The 22360-nt window shown below is 37.9% G+C and overlaps 2 protein-coding genes across 2 annotated transcripts; both read left to right on the forward strand.

The window, feature by feature from the left end:
• Positions 1-1620: 1620 nt before the first annotated feature.
• On the forward strand, positions 1621-7481 carry u2af1 (U2 small nuclear RNA auxiliary factor 1). The gene is made up of 8 exons (XM_034886359.1): positions 1621-1730; positions 3110-3197; positions 3612-3678; positions 4431-4480; positions 5612-5710; positions 5836-5969; positions 6907-6999; positions 7112-7481. The coding sequence occupies exons 1-8, from the start codon at positions 1687-1689 to the stop codon at positions 7278-7280; spliced, it is 744 nt and encodes a 247-aa protein (XP_034742250.1). The 5' UTR covers positions 1621-1686; the 3' UTR covers positions 7281-7481.
• Positions 7482-14146: 6665 nt separating this feature from the next.
• cbsb (cystathionine beta-synthase b) lies at positions 14147-19781 on the forward strand (the record flags this gene model as incomplete). Its single annotated transcript, XM_034886035.1, is given in 14 exon segments — positions 14147-14312; positions 14428-14507; positions 14593-14797; positions 15022-15113; positions 15255-15368; positions 15481-15565; positions 15660-15765; positions 16524-16601; positions 16685-16749; positions 16752-16812; positions 17623-17731; positions 17836-17920; positions 18506-18624; positions 19716-19781. Coding segments are annotated over 14 exon segments (1431 nt in total), but the record flags the coding sequence as incomplete, so codon positions are not given.
• Positions 19782-22360: the final 2579 nt, after the last annotated feature.

Below are 22360 nucleotides of genomic sequence, written 5' to 3' on the forward strand. Positions count from 1 at the left end.
ATTTAGTAGTTACACGGGGTAAGATGGAGAAATGGGATTCAGCCATAATCTGCACAAACTGATCCTTTGGCCTTCCATCCTCTATTCACTCTTTAGAATGTATGGCTCTTATTTTACTGACACCTGAATTTATTTTAGAAAGTTTTAGCACACTCTTAAAGCTGACAGGAATTAAACGAGAAAACGTTAAATGATTTAAGATATTCACTTCTTGGACATCACACATCTCATTATTCCACTTTTTGATTAAAAATAAAATGGTCTGCATTGACTGTGTGAGTCTGACCAAACCTCTACTATAATTTACAAACACATGTATCATTTTAATAGAAAAGCCTGCACATTTCTGTCACTATTCTGTCACCAAAACAATTGGAGGTGGCATACAAGCTGATATATGGGTCTGATAACATTTTAATAAATCAGAATATTCCTGCACATCAGATGCATGATATAGATTCTAGATCATGCATGTGATGTGCAGGAATTTCTATCAAAATGTTACATTTGTCTGTAAAGTGGAAAGGAGTGGGTGTTGAAAAAAAAAGCCATGGTCAAGTTGTTAATAAGGTGTGGAAAGGAGATAAATAGGTCTTTGTTTTGCATTAGAAATTAATTTCCATGGAGAAACTCAACGTAATTCACACTACACTACTGGACTTTGTGCACTGTACGGCGTCCCTGTACCCATGGGGGGGGGGGGGGGGGGGGGGGGGGGGGGGGGGGGGGGCAGTAGCTCAGTCCATAGGGAGTTAGGTTGGGAACCGCAGGGGTCGCTGGCTCAAGCCGACCAACGTACCTGGCACTGCCAAGGTGCTCTTGGTGCTCTGAGCTGCTTAAAATGGATGAATGGACCCCACTGTGTCAGATAACTGAAATTAAACACTATTTCCCCTTGTACTTTACATTATTTATTTCACTTTATTTTTCTCTTTTTTCACCTTTCTATTAATATTAAAATTCGGTTCAGAATGTATTTCTAGAAACACTTCCTTTGTAATCTTATAAAATGTCTATCTTTGATTACAATGCTGTTGGGCCATTTGGCAATTGCTTTACACCTTTAATGTAATGTATGGATGTAAATGTTGCCATATCTGTTTTGTACATTCAATAATAAAATAACAAGAAATAATTTTAAATAAAGAAAGTTTTGAAAGTCACGGTCGAGACGGAAATGACCAATATGACAATTATCCGGTTTGGGTGTCTTGCCTTCAAAATAAAGGGAGTAATTTTAAAGTTTTGTTTTAAAGTATTGTAAAAACGCAGATGAATATTAGGCGTGTGAAAAACTATGTTACAATTTACCTTCAGAGACTGCACATTAAAGATCGTCATTTTTCTAAACCTCCGTGATTTCTATAATATCTTGACAATAATATAGACACAAGACTAGTTTCTATAAACAGGGTCAACACAAACTACAAATTGTATATAATGTTTTAGTACTGTATGCATGAGTATGTATGAGTTTACAAAGCAGGTGTATATATTTAGATGACATTCGAATGAGCAGGTGCACATTTTTAACTGTTTAATATAATTTGTGCAGGTTTTGGGCAAAGATTACTTTTTGTCAGTAATGTTAGCTACACATACGTGGATATTAGACATTTATTTTGAAAGAGGTGAGACGGAAGTCTTATCGTTGTTGCTGCTGGTTGAGCACACCGGCGGGCCAAGATGGCGGAGTACCTGGCGTCCATTTTTGGGACAGAGAAAGATAAGTAAGTATTTAACGTTAATTTTATGTAATGGTAAGCCATTTTATGAGCTATTTCCACTATAGTCCGCTTTCACCAGTAACACTGTATCCAGCGGAGTTTGCAGTCTGTAGCTGGCAACGTTACACTGGCTTGAGAAACTAACAGCAAAGCTAGTGCTAGCAAGCTAGCTAGCTAACGTTTGTAAAATACCGCGCCGTGCCTGCTAGCTAGCTCCTGCAACATCTGGATGCAGAGCAGTGCTGGGAAGTTCAGAAAAAAATCATAACGAGTAACTGTTTTCAGAATGAAATATAAGCACTTTACCAATTGAACACTGGTAAAAGTATTAATTAATTAACTACCACCATCTACCCGTGAGTTAGCCGACGATAGACCCATAGAAGCCTTTGTTACAATGGGGAAATACACGGATAGTCACCAACTAAGCATGCTTCTCACTCTGTATTTAATCAAGTTAATTGTAACGTTACCCCAACCGTTTAATCTCAGTCCCTTATTGTTTTGGGAAGTAAATTCAAAGATTCAATGTAACGTGAATGAATGGGAGCAGGTGGAGGGGGTGGCAGTAGCTCAGTAAGTAGGGAGTTGGGCTGGGAACCGAAGGGTCGTGGTTCAAATCACCATACGAACCAAAGTATGGTGGTGGACTGGTAGCAGCAGAGGTGCCAATTCACCTTCTGGGCACTGCCAATGTGCTCTTGAGCAAGGCACCAAACCCCCAACCTTTCCATGGGCAGCCCCCTCACTCTGGCGTCTCTCCATTTAGTGCATGTGTAAGTACTGAGCATGTGTGTGTATTTCAGGTCTGTGTGTAATAACAACAGAGTGTAAATGGTAATTTCCCCTTGTGGGATTAATAATTTGTACATTATTATTAGGTGTGTCTTACTGTCTCAATGCATCGGTTACATCTTTGTCCTCTTACTACTTTTAAACCTTACATTCCAACTTCTTTTCATCCCATCACACGTCTTTAGTATTTCGCAGATGTTGCTAGAACAACTCATGCCAAGCCCGTTTTTAAAATCTAAACATTATAAACTTAAGACCCAGTTACCAACTGAAAATATATTTACTTAGCTGTCCTTGCCATATTATAGTCGTTTCGTTGGTTTTGTTCAACCCCCTATATAAATGATGATTGTTACGCATGTTTTAGAAACAGTTGGTTTTCTTTTTCTCCTTATTTCTGTGACACAGAAAATACATTTAGCTTTATTTCAGCTTCATTTTTATTTTTTATAATTGCTTTTTTTTTTGTCTTTTTTGAAGCAAAACAATAAACCACCTCTGCAAGCCAGATTGCACTTTTTAAACAAAGCGAGACGGTCTATGTTTTTGTGTGTATCAAATCTTAATAATTTTTTCTTTTTCCTTAGGGTCAACTGCTCTTTTTATTTTAAAATTGGTGCCTGCCGACATGGCGACCGCTGCTCCAGATTACACAACAAGCCGACATTCAGCCAGGTAACATCATACTTTTTTGTTTCAAAATGTCCTAATATAGCCTAGATAAAGTGAAAAGGTAAAACAAAATCCCATGTCAAATAGATAAATAAATAATGAATAAATAATTAAACCCTGAATCCCAGTAGTATTTATACAAATAAAGTTCTGAAAATGTAGAGCTCTTTTTGGTCATTTATATGTATTCCGTTAGCATAGGATAGCAAAGAATATTTCCAGTATTTATTTGATAAAGTCTGCTAACAGTTTTTAATCTGACATTTTTTACTATAACCTGAGATCTTTTCTTTTAATTCATGCTATTTGACTTTTCTCCCTGCTATTGACATATTTTGTGGTTGGTACCAAAAAGAAGAATGTGTTTAATATCCAGCACAAAACAAATCATCCAGATAATTTTTTTTGTTGTTTCAGACAATTGCCCTCCTGAACATTTACCGGAACCCTCAGAATAGTGCCCAGTCTGCTGATGGTCTTACCTGTAAGTCTTTCTATACTCAATATATCTACATATAGAAATGTGCAGCTTATTCCTTACGTGGAATAGGGAGAACCAAATTATTATTAAATTCCTCATAAATTAGTAAAAGCTAAAAAAAAATATTTGTGTGAGAAAAGTGTATAGAAAGCAGTGCAAATTAAAAACTATAACTGGATTTTGTCAATATTGTAATGATAGGGTAAAATAAATTCTAGGCCACCAATCTTTAATTGATTAATCTGGTAGTACCAGTTCTATGATGTTACATTGGCTTTTTGAGTAGCTGCCAGAAATGCACTTTAGTTAGGTTAAAGAAGTGGTTCCCAAACTGGGGGGCACACCCCCTATGGGAGCTTGGAGTTGAGCTAAATACTAAATATATTTGCTAGCAATGCATAGACAAGTAAGTACCATGAAGCTACACTACACAACTATTTTCATTAAAAAATTGTGGTGGTTATTTGGTTATTTCTTTTGGCGTCATTGTGGTGACCACAATACGATCTAAGAACTGATTGTTGAATTGCACTGTCTCTCGTTCCCTATGGCTCCCTATGACCTCCTGTTTTAATTTCTTTAAGAGGAGTCAAATACTTTGCATGATTGGATAATAAGTAGTAAAGAGTAGGTTGGCGCTATAAAGGGCAACATGAAATATGTGACAACTGAGGGCCCTGTTTACCACAGAATTTATTGCAGAAATTATCAATTATATCAGTTTTTCTATTATCATTCTCTCTTATAACCACTAGGTGCCATCAGTGACATGGAGATGCAGGAGCACTATGATGAGTTTTTTGAGGTAAGTCCTCAATGTTTCACGTAGTGCAATCCTGCTTCAAACCCTGACTACACCATTTTGCAGCTGGTATTGCAAAATGGTGTGCTATTTTCTTTTACTTATTTTAAGGAAATAATAAAAGCTTGCTTTTCTCATAATAATCTAAAACTATATAAAGTATGTAGCTGTTGATGGCATAATTGGGCCACTTTTATAAATACTGTTCTTTTAAAACATCAGGAATCACAGGGCGGCAGTTAGGGTCTGGTTACCGAACTCTGTACTTGTACGGGTGCCGGATGAATTACGTTGGTACTACCAAGGGGGGTATCACTTTAAATCCAACGGGACCAAATTTCGATACCTGAGTGCGCATAAACGCCAGCTTCCCTGTACTCTGCATATTGACAGAGAGCGGAGCTCCAACACACACACACACAGATGTGTGGACGGAGTATATACTGTAGTAATGCACAGTCTATGGGAGGGAGTAAACTCGAGCAAACTACGTCGGCTCTGCAGTTGTGTTGAAGTCACAGTGAGTCATGGCAATGCCGATAAAGTGCTTTCAAGTGTAATAACAGTTATTTAAAAACTTCACGCAGACACCGTTCACTGTGATATGATATAGTTGGAGCTGTTTATGTTACACTTCCCCTGAGACAAGCAGGCACAACAGGGGTTTCTATGCCCTGATGACTGACTGACAGGCTAAAGTTGTAAGGCAATGCAACTTTATTTCTACTGCTTCGACCTTTCAGCAACAAAGCAATTCAAAGTGCTTTACATAAAACATTAAAGATCAATTAAAAACGGTCATGATGAAAATAAAAAGGGGATGTACCGTTGTATACCAGAACTGAAATTCAGGTACCGGTACTGAAAAAAAGGGGAACGATACCCAGCCCTAGCGGTAGTGCTATTCCATGGGAACAAATGCACCAAATTTCTAAATCTATATATTTACCGTACAGACATGGGAATCAAGCTTACAAGTATGAACGATTATAATAATAATAATAATTGAATTTGTATAGCGCTTTTCCCAAGCTCAAAGTTGCTTATTATCCTAACTAAAGACTGTGAACCAACATTGCACGAACACTCAAATACACAACATTAATACTTAATAGTTCTCTCTTATTCTCACAGGAGGTCTTCACAGAGATGGAAGAAAAGTACGGAGAGGTGGAGGAGATGAACGTGTGTGACAACCTCGGGGACCACCTAGTAGGAAATGTGTATGTGAAGGTAGGTGACAGGTCTAAAAGCCACATATGCTACCACCACTGTAATGCTAAGATCTTTTTTTATAGCATGGATCTAGAGCTTGGGATTTTTTTTTCTTCAACTAAACTCTGTCTCTCTTTTTGTAGTTCCGTTATGAAGAGGACGCGGAGAAGGCTGTGATAGACCTGAATAATCGATGGTTTAATGGACAGCCCATCCATGCTGAGCTCTCTCCCGTCACAGACTTCAGAGAAGCTTGCTGTCGCCAGTATGAAATGGGGTGAGTGCTACGTGATAGGATAGAGCTTATTTAATGATGAACCAAATACTGATTGTGAGAGGGAAGGGTTAAACGACTAAAATAAAGTACCAGAAGAAACCATTTGCTAATTGAAACAATCATCATCCTATAAGATTGGTGTTTGACTTTTTGATAATACAAGGAGCAAGTTCTTGACTGTTTTACGTATAGCTGTAGGACGTCTCCGCTTCGAGCAAGAGTGCACCTTTACAATAAAGAAGCCTTTAAAACATAAAATGTCCTACACCCTATTTTCCGTTATTAAGTAAAGGATTAACACCGTCAACAGGCATCTCATTTTTAGATTTTATCAACTGCGTCAACATTTATTTTGTTTTAGCCAAACGTCAAAATGAAACTGTAAAATACTCTAAATGTGTCTGGTTTTCTATGTACAGATGAACTTTATGTTGACTTCAAGTCAAATACTGATAAAATATGTATCTATGGCACATAAGGCCTGGAAATAGGAGTACTTTCTCATCCCAATTTTCATTCATATGATTTCACAATTTCTTAAATTCAATTTTCTTTTGTAATTGAAGCAAAATAAATGATGTCTGAATAATGTAAATTTTATGTATTGTTTAAATATAATTGTGTAGCTCTCACCAGGTGTACAGTTAATACAGTATAGTTTATTGTCCTCCTTGGATGGAACAGTGAGCCCGATCCTGCCTCAAGCACTGCCTGTCATTATATCTTCAGGGATTTATAGCGTCCAACCTAAAGCTTTTGTTTAAAGTCTACAGTTTGTAGCACGTCTTGGTTTTTAGGTCGATATCTCTGTAGATCATCATACCTAAGCTTGTTGCTGCCGCTGTGTGAAACTTCACGATTGACAGTTTTACACCTCAAATGTGATTTGGTTATTTATTTTTTGCTCAAACTGCTCCACGTTGCCCTCTCTCCACAGGGAATGCACTCGTGGTGGTTTCTGCAACTTCATGCATCTGAAGCCCATCTCGCGTGAATTGAGGAGAGAGCTTTATGGGCGTCGGAGGAAGGGGTACAAACACATTACCTTTTTAGTCACTTTGGAAAAACAGCATACATAGTTATTATTTTTTTGTTTGTTTTTTAAATATCAATTTATAATTGCTCTTCCTTTACTTGCACAGCCGTCATAGGTCCCGGTCTCGCTCAAGAGAGAGGCGATCTCGCTCAAGGGACAGAGGTCGAGGAGGTGGAGGTGGAGGAGGAGGAGGAGGAGGAGGTGGAGGAGGAGGAGGTGGCCGTGACCATGAGAGACGTCGCTCCAGAGACAGAGAGCGTTCGGGACGATTCTGAACCACAAGCCATGACTACTTGTCCTTCCCTCCCTGTATCAGACCCAGTCTTCTTTTTTTTAAGGTTGTACCCTTTCAGATCAATTCTAGGACTATTTGAAAGGTACCTGATTTTTGAAGCTGTGACAGCATTGATGAACTTGTTTTTTTTCTTGATTTCTGAAAATGACTTTCACCTCATTAAATTACCATTTTTACTTAACTTGACGGATTCATGAATCATACTTATTACATAGCGTAAAAAATAATTGTATTGTGCACTTCTACTTCTGATGCAATACAGTAAGAACTGAAGCTACACACAGATTATTAAAACTAGCATGTAGTTTATAATTAAACTTATTGCATTGGTCAAAGTTTCAAATGAAGACGCTGTTAACTTGAAAGTTGACATTCCTAGAATTTAACTTCAGTCACTTCAGACAGAAAAAAGATAAATACCTAATGGTCTTGGCACTTTTGAAAAACACCAGATATTTGTTTCAACCAGAGTAGGTTCAAACAGAAAAACCTTAAATCAGAACAATCTCCAATCTGCTGTAGCGTGTTTACTTCACTGAAGAAGCATCTGAACTGCAGCTACAGTTTTTAATTTAAAAAATTTGGTAAATGTACTGTTTTACTTTTACATACTGTCTCATTAAGATGTACAACAGGTGGCAGTTTTACCCTGGCTAATGTGATTAATACAGAATAACATACACTGATAAACCTAAACCATATCAATTTATTTACGTGAAACACCAATGCTAAAGATCAATCTATGTTAGTTTGTCCCATCTGCATGTGGACAGGTAATACGTGAAGTGATAATGAAGCCAGATAACATTTAAATTAAAAAAAACATTACTTTTTAATGCAGGATGTTCTGCAAGTGTTGCAGAACAACCTGCATGGGTTTCAAATTTGGTAATTCTTCCTTGTCCTCTCTTAATATATAATATTCATAAATGTTACCTGAAGGAACTATTGTAATTCCATGACAATCTCGAGATAACTAAACTAGGCACTAATGTTTATGCAGGAAAGATGTGGATAAAACCCACTTCTTGAGGTGCCTTTAGTTCTGGCAAAAACAAAACAGTACTATGGAAAATACTATCTTAAAGAAAGTCAAAGTATCTAAAATAATTCAAACACAAAAATAGATAGCTCTCACCCAACTCAACACTTAAAGTAGTAAAAATAGCTACATTTTTAAGAAGCTATATTAAACGTGAATACAATAATACTAATCCAGTTAATATAGACCACTGAAATAATCCCTCCTGCATTGAGTACATAACTCAGTATGTTTTGATACTTTAAGTGTATTTTGCTATAAGTAAAATTATGAATGCAGAATTTGTAATTTTACTTTGTAGAACTGCTATATATACTTAGGTAAAGGACCTTTTAAACCTCTTAGTTACTTCAATGACTAGTGTTTTATCTCTGCTGAAGACACACTGCAGACTGGACTAAAGGGTTTTGTTCGCGGTGAGGTGGGTGGAGGGAAGGAAGGTTTGTGTTATCAATTTTAAACATGAGATGTGGGATGGTCCAGTCGTCTGGTGGGAGCCAGGCTCGACGAGTATTGTGTTCAGCTGCTGGTGTCTCGTCTGACGGACAGGTGAGTGTGCTGCTCTTCATTTGTGTACGCAACTGAAATTTTGAATGACCATCAGCAGAATACTTCTTAAAACTTGTCTAAGCACAAATTGTGAGATTAATTTAATGTATTTTTAATCTGTCAAACCGATTTCTTTCCTATAGTATTTTTTATATATATATATATATATATATATATATATATATATATATATATATATATATATATATATATATATATATATATATATATATAGTAGTCTGGGCACTATGGGCCCTAGTGTTGTCAAACAATTAAAATATTTAATCACGATCAATCAATGTCATAGTTAAATTGATTTCTTTTTCATTTCTTTTGTCCCATTATTTTTTCTCATCTAATGCTCTTACTAACGTGGAAAAGTGTATTGCTTGCTGGCTTGCTTTGTGCAAATGTTTTATTTATTTTTTATTGAAAACAACATTGGCATATAACCTACTGTAGTGTTCAATTTCACACATAACATTCCCACTTGGAGCAAATAATGTTTCACACAATGTAACACTGTCCATCAATAAAAGGGTGAAGAAGATACTTTGGCGAGGGGGGAGAATTCGCATCAGCTGTGTGTTTGGCCATCAAGTGGTATTTCAGACTGGACATGCTGCGATGATAGCTCAGTTCACGACGTCAAAACACACAGATCACTTTGGTCGTTTCAGTTTTCCATTCAGAGGCTTATTGGCATCCATGTTGGCGTCTCGCGCTCACCATCCACTCAAAACATAACATTATAGTCTCGTTCGAGATGAGCCAGGTTTGGGCAGAATCGATTACCGACGATTTGCGCCCGTTGCATGCCGGTTAGATTTGTGTCCGACTTGATCCTGACTTGCTCTGATGTCATGAACACGTATGCAACGATAATCTCACGAGAGCAAGGCGGCCGCAGTTCTGAGACGCAGGCAGCGCAGTATTTTAATTTTATATTTATTTTTTAATTTTATTCAGAATACAAATATACAAACAAACAAGGCAGTAGAAAAAAAATAAATCTTTTGCCTCGGGTCGAACAAGTCAAAACATAAAAGCACATACATAACAATTAACATTCAGAAGAAAAAAGCAATGAGAAAAAAATAGAAAATAATTTTTAAATAGTTAAATAAATAAAGGGGGCTAATCCTCCTCTATCCTTCTCATCCTCTCGCAGGCTCCTCTTCTGCTTCTCGGTGAAGTATACCGACGGCAGTGGCTAACTTTACCCAGTCCATCTATAATTGTAATAGCTATTTTAACGTTTCTTTTCTGCTTTCAATTAAAAGGGAATCCCGAACAATGTTACAAGGATTTTTTCTCGCCGTTGTGTCGTTATTTATACAGTTATTGGCCCGTGATACTTAATAGAAGTTTAAATGAAAAACTTGTATATATATCTATATAGCTACTAAGTTAACTGGAAATTGCCATTTGGATGGTTTCTACTGTGTTTTCCTTAAATCTGTTAAAAAGTCATTGACTTCTTGCTTAGATGAACCCTCAGATCCCTATGTTTAACAAGATTCAAGCAGAACAACAGTGCTGTTTTTTCATTAGAGTTTAAAAGGTTTTGGTAATGTTGCATGTGGGATTGTAACACCTGCCTCCTGCAAGTAAGCTATGCCTTCTGTTTCTAAAACTACACGTTTGTACGATGTTCCTACTCTTTGTCTACATGCAGCTAACCTGATAGATGCAGATATTACTCAGGGTCAAAAGTCTTACAGTGTGGATGGGGATGCTGTAACTGTGACAAGTGTTAACATGTGTTCTACAAAGGAAGAACAGGACTGTCAAGTTTTTGGTTGAATCGTACCACGAGATTGAGGATAGCAGTGAGATGGAGAACGGAGAAGCGACTGCTGATCCGTGGTACTGGATCCGTCCTGATTTGCCCAGCAGATGTACCTGGAAGCTGGGTGCACCTATTTCAGAGTCACCTCATATCTACCCAGAACTGTGAGAGTCATGTTAATGAAAGCTCGCAAAATAAATTAGTGATTATTGTTGAACTAATGCTGGTAGTGTAAGTATGGTCAAATTAGGAGACAACAGGCCCCTGGGTGTGTGAAAGGCCCGCTACCCCTCCTACATTAGAGCAAAGTTCTTGGACTGAAATAGACACAAAACAACTACAGCTGCAGTTAAGCAATTTTAAGAGCAGCAAAAAAAAACAATTCGGCCACCCCTACTTTTAACTGACTTTTCCAACAAGGTTTGGTTACATTTTACTTGAAGGTATCTACATGAGAGTGACATGACCCACACCTAACCCTAACTATAACTTGTCATGACCAAATAAAATGTTTCTGACTTGTTTATAATGTTTCTGACACGTTCATGACAGTGTCATGTCACTCTTACGTAGCTACCTTTTAAACAAAGTGTAGCCTCATGTTTTTTTATTAAACAGTCACTTTAAACAGAGGCTCTGGCTCAAGGGCCCAATATAATCAGTAGGCCCAAAATGGTAACCATGATCAGTAATCCTTGTAAAAGTGAAAAAGGAAGGAGAGGAAATGCACTTTGCATGCACCCAAAGGCTTACAGTAAATAAATTCATACATTCAACAAAAAGAGCCCACGGTCATATCTCATAGCACTTTTGGGATGTTAATTGAAATACATGAGTGTGTGTTTCTTGACATGTTACTACTGTACATGTTGATCAGTGGATTGGACAAAACCATTGGCTGGAATGTCACACATGAAAACGTTGCTTGCATTAGCCTTGTTAGTGGTCAGGATACTCTACAGGCCAGTGTGTATTCATCATTGGGTAAATATGAACATGTATTTACTGAAAACTGATGGTGAATTTTTCTTCTTCTCTCCATCGCAGCATCAAGCCCCCCAGCATCCTCCCCAACATCCTCGGGAAAATTGGACACACACCTCTGGTCCGTTTGAACATAATTCCGAAGGAGTTTGGACTTAAATTTGATATTTGTGAGTAAAAGCTATCATGTAATCCTTGCAAAGCTAGCTAACATATTGCAATTGTGCAAGAAGTCTAATTATTTACTGAAAGAGTCTGATTCTTCACTAAAGTGAAAGTGAAAATACCAAAATCTAAATACATCCTGTTAAAAGTAAAATTCCTGAAATCAAAATGTTACTTAAGTTAAATTACTAAAAATATTGTCAGCAAAATGTTATTGAAATGTTCAAAGTACTTGTGCAGAAAATATAAATACAAGGACACGTAAAAGCATTTTAATGTTGTACTTTGTCAATGTGAAGCCAATTTTAGATACTTTGTATACTACTGGGTAGATTAGTAGTATAGTACTGTATCACATCATACTGCATAAGTTTTTCAAATGTTTTTTTTAAGTTAAAAAGTAACCAGTAACTATAACTGTCAAATAAATGTGGTGAGGTGAAAAGTGCAATATTTTCCCCTGACATTCATTGGAGTAGAAGCATAAATAATGTAAATACTCAAGTAAAGTATAAGTATGTCAAAATGGCATTTAGGTGCAGTACTTTAGTAAATGTACTTAGTTACATTCCGCCACATCATGTGACACACACGGCCCAAATCCTATCATGACAGCAAAATGCACTGCTGAGAAAATATCTCTACATCAGTGCACAAAATTATTTAAACGTTATACTTTTTTCAGTATATGCCCTTGAAAAGGACAGAACCTTAAAAAAAAAAAAAAATTGGAAGTTGGTGCGATACTTGTTAATCAGTTCCAAGAAGAAATATCTATAGTTTGAATCTTGTCTGCATACTGATCATGCAAATAGCTAGAGATGAAAAACAGCACGGTGAAGATGGACAGGACTGGAGAGTAAAATGTTGTTTTCCCTTTTGAGAAAAGGAGAGACACTCCATCCTCCCAACAGTGAAAGAGCAGTGCAGTGGAGTGGCCAGCAGATCAGACTGTGGTTGTACTGCAGGTATGAATGTGTGTAACTGTGTTAATGTGATCAGGGTGATCCTGCAAAAAGAGATGCTGCCTCTTAGTGAACCCTCCATGAATAAATACAGGTTAAACAAAAAAAGCGCAGTATATTCTCAGGTACGCTGCTACAGTAGGTGTAGTACAGTACAGTATTTCCTCATCTGATCGTCTCGTGAGGATCAGGGTTCAGTGAGGATGAAACCTCCCAGAAATATCAGTTTAAGCCTTCTAGGAAAATGGAATGGAAGTTCTAGTTTATTCCCATGGCTTAATAAGACAAATGGCCTCATATTTGTTTTCATGTGACTTCACTTCAGATTTATTTTTTTCTGATTGTTCTGTCGTTGAAATTATAGGCTATTTTTGCCAAACTCTACACACTAACCACAAAACCTTATACCAAACCAGCAAAACATTAAATATCTGTTAGAAAAACTAATTCTTGCTCTTCAAACTCTTCTTGTTTGTGTTTCCCCCCACTACAGTACACAAACCATAATTTGAATAAGCAAACAAAGCACCAACTACGCACTGATAGTATTAATAATTAAACACAGTAGATTGCAATAAAGTTTGTCATACATGTAGTAAACACACCCACACAGGTATCCAAGTGTGTCTCAGTTATTCAAAGTATGGATGTGTATTTTAAACATTATACACTGTCAATACAAATAAGGGATGGAAGTATTCCAGTATTCCATAAGAAAATATTCATTTTTCTTAAAATGTTCTAAAACTCCTCAAACAACAGAAGTACAGTAGATATTGGCCTGCGTTGTTGTCCAAACCAAATGTTTGCCGGATGCCTGTTAATACTGCTCAACCTCTGAAGTGAACTTGTTTTTAAAAGTGTTTTCACATGTGTTAAAAGGCAATTGACAATACTGTAGCATTGTAGAGCCCAATGATCATAGTTTTGCTAGATGTGGGTTATTAAATTGCAAACTGAGTGCAATGAACCTGGTTCATGTGCAAATCTGCAAATCTATTTCAGAGTTTACCTACTAAACACCAGATGTCTGCTCCTTTACTAAAAAGTAAAAGATTTCTATTTATAAGAATGTCTCACTTTGCCGAATTATTCTTACATTTATAAAAAAAAAAAAAAAAAAAAAATTGAAATCTGAAATTTTTCTGCATCATGAAACAAATTTGTGTTCTGTTATTTCATGATGCAGAAATATGTTGGTTGATGTTGGGAAAAGGAAGGAAGCAACATTTTCACACAGTGTTTTAATTTGGTCCAGCTCTATCGTTCAATTCATTCAAAATAAAATAATGCAAAAAATACATTTTATGTATTACAGGATCCTTTCAGAGTCACAACCAAACTAAAACACACTCAGTGACTATACTTTGTTTATTTTAGTGGCCAAGTGCGAGTTCTTCAATGCAGGAGGCAGCGTGAAAGACAGGATCGGCCTGCGGATGGTGGAAGATGCTGGGAGAGCCGGGATCCTCAAACCAGGAGACACAATCATTGAGCCCACGTCTGGCAACACAGGTACCTTGGAAGAAAGATGTAAAAGCAGGTTGTTGTTGAGGCAAAATTGTAGAAAACAAAATTGTAACATAAACATGGCAGGCTGCTTAAAACCTCATCCTCTGGCTGCCTGCAGGTATCGGCATCGCCCTGGCAGCTGCAGTTAAAGGCTACCGCTGCATTATAACCATGCCTGAGAGGATGAGCAACGAGAAGGCATGCAGTTCTTTCATTTGATCACCAGTGGTTCATTATTGGACATTTGGCAAAATGAAATCTGATCTCACTCTATTTTTTTTAGGTTGATGTGTTGAGAGCTCTCGGGACAGAAATAGTGTGCACGCCTTCTTCTGCAGCTTTTGATTCACCAGAGTCTCACATAGTCACGACGTGGCGTCTGAAGAGCGACATCCCCAACTCGCTCATCTTCGACCAATATCGTAATGCCAGCAACCCTCTGGCTCACTACGACACCACAGCTGAGGAGATACTGGAGCAGTGTGATGGTTTGTTCATTTTGGCAGATACAAGATTGAGGTCAATACAGTGTATCATAGCTTAGTGATAGGTATAGTCCCTTAGAAGACCTTTAAATATACTGGACAAATTCAAAGAATTATAGGTGCCCTGTGTATATTTAGGGTGAACAAACAAAAGTTGTCCTTGAGGCGCTCTCCAACGACTGCTGTCCAAAAATAAATCTCCTTTTGCTACTTCCTTTTCTTTTCAGGTAAATTGGACATGTTGGTGGCGGGAGCCGGCACAGGCAGTACACTAACAGGTGTTGCTCGGAAGTTTAAGGAGAGATGCCCCAATGTCAAGGCAAGATACACACCTTATTAGGAACACTTTTGAACATGTTTTATTTAGCTAAATCTATGATCAAAAAGAGATTTGTGTGGTGATGTATAGATAACGTTACTGATGTGTTTCCAGTCTATCATGTTATGATGTTTGTGTCAGATAGTCGCTGTGGACCCTGAGGGCTCCATTCTGTTTGGATCTAACAAAAATAAGACTTCCTTTGAAGTGGAGGGCATTGGACATGACTTTGTCCCCACAGTGTTGGACAGATCTGTGAGTGTGCTTGTGCACAATTACATTTGAATGTGCAAATTGTCATTTGTTCTGCACACAGAGCAAAAATCATGTCTCTTTGTGTTGCTCTCTCCCCTACAAATCTATGCAGCTTGTTGACATGTGGTATAAATCGACTGACCAGGAGACGTTCACAATGTCACGCAAGCTGATCAGAGAAGAGGGTCTCCTGTGGGGTATGGTCACTGACCAAGTAATACCATTGTATTGTATATTGTACTGCACTTATTAGTTCCCTGTGTACGTAAAAAGGTTCCTGTTTTACTGCAGGCGGCAGCGCTGGCTCAGCCATGGCAGCAACAGTAAAGATGGCTCGGCAGCTTGAGGCGGGACAGTGCTGTGTGGTCATCCTGGCTGACTCTGTCCGCAATTTTATGTAAGAGATGTAAGAAAAAAATTTACTGAACACTTGGATCATAACTTAATAATAATTTACACATGGAGCGTTCAACAGCCAAGGTACATGGTGCTGATTCGACTGCACTCGATTCACCAAAGCCTCAATGTAATCCTTTTCTTTGTTTACCTGCATGTAACACTGTTATATAATTATATGTATCTCCTTGTGCAGCACACATATTTTAGTTCTCTTCTTTTGAAAGTGAGCTGCTGACAATATACACTGTGTGTGATGGTCACTAATCTGGTGCTTCAATTTGCTCGTCCACCATGGATAATTGTCCACTATGATGTAACTAGTGAACTGAACTATTTAGACGACAGGACGTTGAGTATTCAGCCATGCAACGGGCTCCTTGAGGCTGTACCTTTACAATAGTTTTGCAGTTAACCAAAGGGTCTGGTTGGTACGTGATGAACCACAACCAACGCCCCCTAGACACCAGAGATGTTGCAGTTTCACGTCCGCATCTTTAAGCCCTTGTCCAGCAGCAAAGCACACACGCAAAATCTTTAAACTTATTCCCAACTTATAGGTGTCATAAACCTGGCTCTAGGTCACAAACAGAAACTGGAAGGAATAGAATTTAAAGAATTTATTGTCAAAATATGCAGAAGGCACGGGGCTCAGGTACACACACAGCACACTAAAACTCAAACCTGACCAAAACCAATGTGACACAAACCAAAGCAACTTCTAATTTGTTTTGCTATCAAACACATTGCTGCCTCCAGGTCAAAATTCCTGAGTGACCAGTAGATGTGTGAGAAGGGGTTCCTCAGCCTGGATGAGCCGATGGACTTCAAACCTTGGTGAGAAAGTCAAGAATGAGGGTTTAACAGGGCTACCGATCCAAGTGTTAGATGACTCATTTGTCTCGCCCTCTCTCTTTAAGGTGGCAGGACATGACTGTTCAGTGTCTTAACCTATCCGCCCCCCTCACTGTGTTAGCATCTGTGTCCTATCCATCGATATCCTCAAAGAGAAAGCATTCGACCAGGCCCCAGTCGTTGATAACTCGGGGTACACATCTTTTCTAGAGATGCTATACATTAGTGCACCTTCAGTATCAAACTGATCCAGACTGTTGTTTAATGCAAACAAAATGGCTCAATTTAGACAAGTTCATCAGCATAACAGACATTCCACAGGGGTTATTCTTTACCTTAGGGTCAGATATTGACAGAAGACAGGAAACTAAGCAAGAGTTAAGCACTAAATTGAGCCAGACCGAGACTACAGAATTCATAATAAGGAGATTGTACATGCAGCAAGAGGAGGTCCAGGTGAATATAAAGTAGGTCTCAAAAATGAGAAGGCTATTAACAAAAATTACTTGGTTCCTAGTAATCAAAGCACAGATTTAGGGATTCTCTCAAAAGGACATTTTTATTAATATCTTTCTCATTTTTCAGACCTACTTTACATTCATCGGGCCCTCCTCTTGTTCCATTGTTCTCTATTATTTATTAAGCCTTCAATATGACCCAATGGACGTGGGCAAGAATAACCTGTTTTTATAGCTTGTTCATTGTTTTCATGGACAATTCAGACCCAATTTATTTTCATCTGGACCTCCTCTCATTATATACACTACCTCCAGTTTTTGAAGTAGGAGAAAAAAATGAATGGCAGTAGAAAATGATTAAATGCAAAACATTAAGCAGACACCGTTTTTTATATATATGTCATGCCCACTTCTGGTATTAATCAGAATATAGATATTTTTACAGCAATACAGACATAAGCGTACACTCTAATGTGTGTCACTAGGTGCTGTGTCTAATAGAGGATCAGCAGGGGATGCAGTGTTTTAAATGTGTTTTTCCACAGTGTGGTCCTGGGGATGTTGACGCTGGGAACCATCCTGTCCTGTATGTCGGCCGGGAAGGCCAAACCCTCAGATGCTGTCAGCAAGGTGCTCTGTAAGCATTACAAGCAGGTCAGTCAGTAGAAACACATACTCTATGTATACTACTAACATCACATGCATTGAAAGTTAACATGTTTACATGACTGTCTAATCTCTTAACACGACGCTCTAAGGTGCACCTGGCAGACAACCTGGGGAAGCTGTCCCAAATCCTTAAAACAGACCACTTCGTCCTGGTGGTGCACGATCACACTCAGAGTAATATACTTTATTTATTTGAACAAAATTTTCCTTGGCATTTTGCATTCATTTAATTGAAGAGAGTAGGTGGCAGGAAATGAGGGGAGAGATTACACGCAGCAAACGTTCCCTACTGAACAGAAGTCAACATGTGTTAGTCGGGACGGGACGATCCAGGTGTAAATGTTATATAATTGCAGCTTCAATTTGATTGTCTTTTTTCTGCTTTAAATGTGCTCGTAGGCAAATAATGTTACTGTTGCACAGAGCCAGGCCAGTCGTTTGTCTTTTTTTTGTCTTTATGCCAATCTAACCAGCTGCTGGGATGTTACAGCATATTTAACAGACAAATATAAGAGTAACCTTTTCATCTAATTCTCCAGCAGCAGGAGTTAAATAAGTGAATTTCCCAAACTTTTTTTCTGTTTTGCTTAAAGCAAAGGGGAAGATGCATTTTACTGTGTTATTCCCGTTAGTTTCCATAACAAATTAATAAATACAATAGTCTTTCAAATGCACTGCAGTCAATCTTTATCCTGCAGTGTTTTCAGTTTTCTTCTATGCAAGTGATGTCAGTAACTACAGTGTTCTGCCTCTCTCCAGATAAAGCTGATGGGTCAACTTGTCAGAAGCAGATGGTGTTTGGCATCGTGACAGCAATTGACCTCCTTAACTACATCACCACAGATAAGAGACATGAGCACTGCTTGTTTTACCAGGAAGTAGCATGGGAGCACCTGAGGCTGAATCATATTTTAATTCAGTGTTTTTTGCGGCTACATACGTGGAGGGGATTAATTCAGGTCCACATAAGCAATACACTCTGTGTAGTATTACCCTTTAAAACATTCGGAAATCAAATTTTAAGTTAAAGTTTGGCAATATTTAAAAGTGTTTTCTTTCAACTGCTGATCATCCAAACAGCTTCAATTAAGGCACACAATAAAGATAATGTAGCTTTGACTAGAAATAGTGGTTGCAGTATTTCTTAGCATAGCTTAGCAGGGCGTAACAGGGCGCGGAGCATGCCTTTTAATAATGGAAACAGTACTGTAGTTTGACCAAACAAAAAAATCTTAATTGAATCCTGGTGAAAGCTAGTAAGTGTACCTTGGGTTAAGATTTTGTTGTCAAATCCTTCTTTTAGTTTGGCCCTACTCTAACCATTAGATCTGCAAATTTAACCAAACCAGTTAGTTCATGTTTATTGTCCCCATAGGGAAATTAGGTTGCAGATCACATCACATCACATGGTATACAACATTAACACAGATAAGGCAGGGAGGAAAAACAAAAAAACAAGACATATATACACCACCACTTGTACCATAAACCAGAATAATATGAAGGGGGGGGGGGGTGTAGAATTCCAGACCAGCTGGGAGAAAGAAGAGAATAAAATAGATACACAAAATATATATATCATTGGACAGGACCTTCATTATTAAGGAGTTTAATGGCCTGGGGAACAAAGGAGAGCTTGGATCTGTTTTTTTTAAACAAAGGAGCACGGTATCGTCGTCCTGAGGGCAGCAGTTCAAATGAGGAGGAAAGGGGGTGCTTCTGGTTGCCCACAATGCTATTTGCCTTTCTCAGTATTCTGTTTTTCAAACCATGACACTTAATTTAAGAATAAACGTTCATGCTGAAGTAAGGATAATAGTTAATGATTTAGAGTACATAGTAAAGAGAATAAACTGACAAATATATTACTGTTGCTATGAACATAAAGTATTGAGCATTACAGCTTTTTTTTTTTTATGGCTTACCCTTTTTTATGGCTTATTTAGTTAAGCTTGTTGCTTTTCTGCAGCTTAGTATGCCTACAGGTAGCACCTACAGGCAGGCAGATGAAGCCCTCCACCTTGTGGCTGATTAGGGGGCGCTATGGAGCCCCCTGTCAACGGCCGAAACCAATCCCTACAGAAATTTGTCATTTTTCATAGGTCTGATATGTGTGAGTTTTTGCTCATGCCCCAAAAATGTCCAAAATGAGTGCGGTCCGGAATAATAATAATCCTTACAAAAACAATAGGCACCGTTGGTGCCCTGATACTTCAGTTCTCGGGCCCTAATAATGATGAAAACAGTTCTAACGTACAAAAGCCATTGAACTAGTTCAATGTGGTAGAAAAGTAAAAAAACAGCAGAAATTCCCTCAGTTGTTCATTGACTCATGTCCTCCTTTTGCCTGTTGTTACCAGGCGTAGTGTCTCAGTAGACCAGGGGGGGGCAGTACTGACCCACTGCAGGGACACAGGTAGGACATCTGGTACATTGACAGGACATATAGTATATTTATATATACGTGGATGTTTATGTTTAAATAAGTTTGTTTAAACTTGCTTTCTTCCCCTGTTTGGAACTTTGGGATTTAGGTTTTAATCTTTTGAATGATTTAATGGGTCTTTCATTTATTTGTTGGATAGTGTATTTTAATGAATGTTTGTCTTGTGAAGTATCATACAAGTACCAATAGGTAATTAGGTGAACTACGTTTTGTTGATTTTGTTCTAATTTTTCTGTTGTATTATTTTTTTGTACATACCTTACTGATTTTACACAAAAGGGCAGCTTCTTTGGTGATTGGTGAAATGTTTTTATTTTGCTTTCTAAACGTCTGACGTTACATGTCAATTTTTTCCCACAAAGCTTTTTCTTTTCCTTAAATATGCTGTTTTCCCATTGAACCCTGTATAATCTTCATATCCTAACACTCAGGAAGAAACTGATAAACCATGTTTATAAGAGATTTAAAGTCAGAAAAAACACAATAGTCCTCTTACCAATGTGAATTTAAATTCTTCTTCTCATAAGTCTCACTTTCGCTGGATTCGATACACTGCTGTTAGAGCTTTACGGGACCAGTAGCCGATGTGGGACACAATGCCAACTTTAATTGACAAACTTTAGATAGATTTTGCTGCTGATGTGTAGCTTACAATAATAAGACCAATTTCCATGTCATAGCACAAATGTTTAATACAAATCTGTTTTGTATTTGTATTTTCTGTACTGCATGTATGACAAATTAATGTTACCATTATTGTTATGTTATCTTTTCCATCAAATTAACTCTTTTTAACTGAGAGTCCATTGGTTTACCCTATTGTGTAGTACTATTATAATAATATCCCAAAATGCTGTCTCATGAGAACTTTTTGTGACTCTTTCTAAGAAGTTATTTTTCATTGCACCATCTATTCTGATGAAGGATAAATGAAAAGTGTTTCAAATGATTCAACAGCTCCAATGTCACTGAATATGGACTTCACATGGAAGAGACACTCATCGACTTCATTCTTAAACAGAGCCACTCTAAATGGGCAAACTAACCTTATAGCACAACCGATATAACAGCAGATGAAAAACCCCTACCAACACATCATACTGTCCTTTACACATCTCATCTTGACTGTCACCATCGCACGATGACGCAGGCTCTATCAGTCATCAACACAAGAACAACATTCACTAAATACTTCAGAAACTATTTCATTAGGCGTAATTGGCATGAATGTTGCCTCCTGAATGCAATATTCAGTGGTGGGAAAATGCCTTCAAATCCTTTTCTTAAAGCAACAATAATATTTTTAGGCAAGCAATGGATCACAGCAAGCTAATTTCTCTACTCAATATTCAGTGTCAAACCAAGTCAAAAACACAGTGGATGCTGGTTGCTCCTTCTAATTCATGTTTGCGGTCACATCAACCAGCAACAGTGAATACAACCGCAGTGTACTCAGCTCAGCAGCCATACAGAAATTATTGCTCGTTCTGTGTCCTGTTCAGTAGTTGTCAAATGCCCTTAGCAGCCAAGCCTTTGCTCTTGTGTACCTTCTTATTTCTTGGGGGTTTTCCTGTTGGATGCTGCCTTTTTAAATTTGTTTGCCTTCACTGAGTAACTGCTTGTCAATCTTCTTAGATATAATCATATTGCAATCATATTCACTACCAGATCTGTCACAGAGTTACACAGTTTGAGAAAATGTTGTGAAAAAGTCTCATTTGATAAAGTTTAAAATGCACATTAGTCTCAACTCTTTGAAACTTCTCTTAAATCTTTTCATCCTTGCATCCGTTGACCAGTTTACGACCTTACAGAGAAAAGCAGAGATATGCCTGACGATAGCTTCACCTAACATTCTTGTACTCATGAACCCACAGTAATAATGCTCAGTCTGAAGCCTGGAGGCAAACAGTTCATCAAACTCAGCAGGCAGCTGTTTCTAAACCAGCGAGCTGCTGCTTCCTTTCTTGTGGAAAGGTCACGTGAACGATGATGTCAGTGTGTCACATTAGTGGTGCTTCTGAACTTGTGGTATTTTCCAATGAAAATCATCAAACAATACATCACTCTTGGGTTGGTTGTAGTTTAAGTTTGTAAGTTTATTGATGACCTCACAGGTAGATTCATGTTTTAACTAAAGACCAATGTTGTCTTTTACATTGTTTCAT

The sequence above is a fragment of the Etheostoma cragini genome, chromosome 11, assembly GCF_013103735.1.
Source record: "Etheostoma cragini isolate CJK2018 chromosome 11, CSU_Ecrag_1.0, whole genome shotgun sequence".
Lineage (NCBI taxonomy): Eukaryota > Metazoa > Chordata > Actinopteri > Perciformes > Percidae > Etheostoma > Etheostoma cragini.